At 47.5% G+C, this 3,680-nt stretch overlaps 1 protein-coding gene across 1 annotated transcript; it reads right to left on the bottom strand.

Moving 5' to 3' along the window:
- Positions 1 to 698: 698 nt before the first annotated feature.
- Positions 699 to 2,633, bottom strand: LOC119172762 (uncharacterized). Its single transcript, XM_037423908.2, has one exon. The coding sequence runs from the start codon at positions 2,508 to 2,510 to the stop codon at positions 906 to 908; it is 1,605 nt and encodes a 534-aa protein (XP_037279805.2). The 5' UTR covers positions 2,511 to 2,633; the 3' UTR covers positions 699 to 905.
- Between the last annotated feature and the right edge of the window lie 1,047 nt (positions 2,634 to 3,680).

Raw genomic sequence — 3,680 nt, 5'->3', positions numbered from 1 at the left:
GTGGTACCCGCAGCACACTTGCAAGGAACTCCGTGAAATTTTTGTTCGCTGCGGCTGACGACGCTCAAGAGTTACACCAGAGTCTTTTGTAATCACCACAATCTCCCACACTGGGTATGTGTCATAGTTAATAAGTGAACAAGATCAAGATTTTGTAAATGTTTAAAGCAATGAATGACCCGCGCATCGCGCAATTTGCATTGGGTGACACCTGGTTGTTGCTTTGCTGTTCTAAAATATTATTACTCAAATTAACGCGATTTCATTCAAACTCTTCTGACGAAGACGTGACAACTGTCACAGTTAACACTTCGTGCTTCTTCTGTGTGTACACCTGCAGTGTGTGTTTTTTTTCAAGTGTTGTCTTTTGTGTTTCAGCGGCTTGCTGTAAGTTTCGAGCTGCTTTTATTTCTTCGTGTGACATCCAAATTTATGCTATCACATTGATTGCTTCGCTCATGTGGCAAAACCAATTTTTTTGTAACCAATTTGACGTTACCAGCTTCCCAGGAGCCCTGCATGGTGCCGAAATGTGCAATGAAGATATTTACTTCTCGCATGAAATACAGAAAATTTAAGTGATCGAACAAACCGATGTGCAGCTAGCGTTGCAACGTCTCTTAAGTGATAGTTAAGGATAGCTATACTTGGTTCCGTGCCAAGCAATGAAACATAAGAATCTCTAAAATAATGCTATTTATGTACTTGGCAGTCAATGTAGACGGTCTCCCTCAAAATTTTAATGAGCTTTGGGCGCTGCTTTACTATTAATGAACAATAGTTGCAAATAATATCTTCCAGAATAATTATCGTTATCTAATATACAAGACACTGCCATAACTACAACTGCGTGCTTATACACAATTTTGCGTCTTTTTCACAACACTTCATGAGCTCAGAGGACATCACTCGTCACTGACACGTTCACGCCTTTTCTGCTTAGTGGCCTTTCCGATCGCGTACAGTTCCTCGTGAACTTTTGTTTTCGCAGCACGAAGAATGGCGATCATTTGCCGGGCACCTCTGCTGTCGTCGGGATGAAGAAAAGTGTACGCCACACTTGAATCACGGCCTCTTGAGTGGGACGCATGGCTGATTCGCATTGAGTACGCCTCAGCGCTACTCGGATTGTCGTAATTCACGACAAAGCGCACGTCATCTGATAGCAGTTGCTTCGTCGCCCCATCAGTTGCCACCAGGATGGGCACCTTGCCAAGGCGAAAGGCTGCCAACGCCCAATCACGCACTCTATCCGAAGTGCCGCCATGGACACCGACGACGGGCCAGTCATGGAGCCGCAGGTTAGACACCAGGCCGTCCACGCGCTTTTTCGTTTCGGCAAACACAATTACCTTTGCGCCTACTGCATCCTTTTGCCCGCCCAGAATGTCCTCAATGAGTGCCGCAAGTTTGGCCTCTTTGTCACGCTCAGCTGTGACGTGGACTACATGTTGTACGCTCTGGTCCAGAGAGGCCTGACACATCCCGATATGAATTTCAACGTAGTCCTGCAGCAGAGCGTCAACAAGACGGTACAGGCGCGTCGGTCTTCCGGACATCCACATCATGGTCTGCCGATCGGGCCTGACGTACCTGGCGATAGACATTAACTGCAGCTCGAAGCCCATGTCGACCATGCGGTCCGCATCATCCAGCACGAGGTATGTGCACTGGCTGGTGTCCAACATGTCCTCCTTGAGCAAAGTGTGCAGACGACCGGGCGTCGCGACGCAGATTTCAAAGCCGCGCCTTAGGTTCCTCAGTTGTCGGTCCTTCGGTTCACCGGAACAGACGCACGTAGCACGGACACCAGTATAGGTTTCGAGTTTGCTCACAGCTCGCTGTATCTCGCGGGCTTCCTCGGGTGTCGGAGCCAGTACTAGTACGCGGAAACCCGGATGATGTTTTTTGCGAGGCTGGTGGAGAACGTGAGTAATGGCCGGGAGAATATAAGCCAGGGTTTTGCCTTCGGCTCCGGCTCCGAGAACGGCAAGCAAATCTCTTCCCTTGAGTGCTATGGGCCAGCACTGGGCTTGAGCGGTTGTGGGAGATGTTGCGGAGTTGTTCGTCTCGAGGGCTTCGACCAGGCTTGTGGGGAAGTTTGCTTCGTACGTGTGCAGCAGAGGCTTTGGAACACCACGTCCATTCACAATAGTTATCCCGTTTTTTTCTCGATATTCCCTCACTTCCACGGGGGACCGCCACGCTGTTCTGAAGTGCTCGCGGTATAAATTCCTCTCGAAGGGCTCCAGGCCCGTCTCACGCCAGTTTGGAGAACCAGGTTGGCGGATGTTGCCAACGCTCGCGGGTGTTTTCCGCAGTAACATGTAAGGCACATCATGGCCGTCACCCCGCGACAGGAAGTAGTCCTTCCAGTGTTCATGTTCTTCACCAATGACATCGCCGAAGAGGCCATTGTTCAAAGGTGGATTCGGCGGCAGTGGCTCGTTGGGTCCATTGGGAGGGCCGAGCTGTACTACATTGTTGACGCCGACGAGCTGGTTTGCCATCTCGGCGCCCTCCTTACGTTCAGAAGAGAACAAACTTCGTCGTTCCGAAAATTTTGGAATCGCTCAGGATGTTGCCAGGCTTGGTCCAATGATTGCTCCTTTTCGCCTAGTCCCTGTTGTTGACGGGTGAATTGCTCCCCGCCATTGTATGCCGAGAGAGATGGGATAAGGCCGAAATGTCTGTGCCGTTGTCACCAGAGGGGAGAGGCCGGAGTGGAGCGCCGATGGCTGCGGTGTCCAGTGTCTGAGGTCTTGTTCTTAATCACCTATTAATCGTAGCGCATACCCACTATGGGGGATTGGCCAAGAATCTAGTGGTTTTAAACATTATTGTTCAAATTTATAATAATGGAGATATAGTAGAAAGATTACCAATAACCTAGGAAAGTGTAATGCTTGATCTAACGCATACAGTTACTCAAATAAAGAAACGAATTTATTCTTAGGATAGAGTAATAATCTGATTTTTATGAGTATATAATTTTATAGACGCGTTAGGTTAATGAAACAGAATAATTAGTCAGCCTATTACTTTCATCAATATAGTCCCGGATGGCCGCGCATACTGTCACATTAGAGAACCCAGAAATGGAAGCTCCAAAAGACAAAATGACAGGCACAGATAAGTTCATACCAATACCACGTAAAGGTATTTCTAAAAGGGTTTTAATGTGGTAAACCGCCTGCAGGTCATAAAGAAATGATCTATTGTTTCCAGTTCATCACAGAACGTGCACAGTGGCGAAGGTGCCTGAGCAGACCTGTGTTTATATATAGAGAGAGAAATAAAAAAAGGAAAAGACAGGGAGGTTAACGTAGATGAACTGGTCTGCTACCCTGTACAGGGGTAGGTAAAAGGTAAATTTAGATTTGGTACCCGGCAACGCAGCCTTGCGATAGCTACTTCTTGTTTACGAGTGCGGCAAAAGTCTCTTCGCCAGGGATATATAAATGGCGATATTCAATAGAATTTGTTAGTGCTGTACCTCTAAAGACTTCCATATGCGTACGTCTGTGGAGTCGAGCAGCAGTCACATTAGCGAATGATGGACAGTGTGGTAGAATCGGTTCGCTAATTGACGACTTAGCTAAGAAATCGGCTATTTCATTTAGAAATAAGCTTTTATGTCCAGGCACCCAAATTAATCGGACTTTTCTCGTGAGTGTGCT

The sequence above is a fragment of the Rhipicephalus microplus genome, chromosome 4 (assembly GCF_043290135.1).
Source record: "Rhipicephalus microplus isolate Deutch F79 chromosome 4, USDA_Rmic, whole genome shotgun sequence".
In the NCBI taxonomy this organism is placed as follows: domain Eukaryota; kingdom Metazoa; phylum Arthropoda; class Arachnida; order Ixodida; family Ixodidae; genus Rhipicephalus; species Rhipicephalus microplus.
The sequence above is the reverse complement of the archived record's forward strand: the minus strand, read 5'-3'. Positions and strand labels throughout refer to the sequence as shown.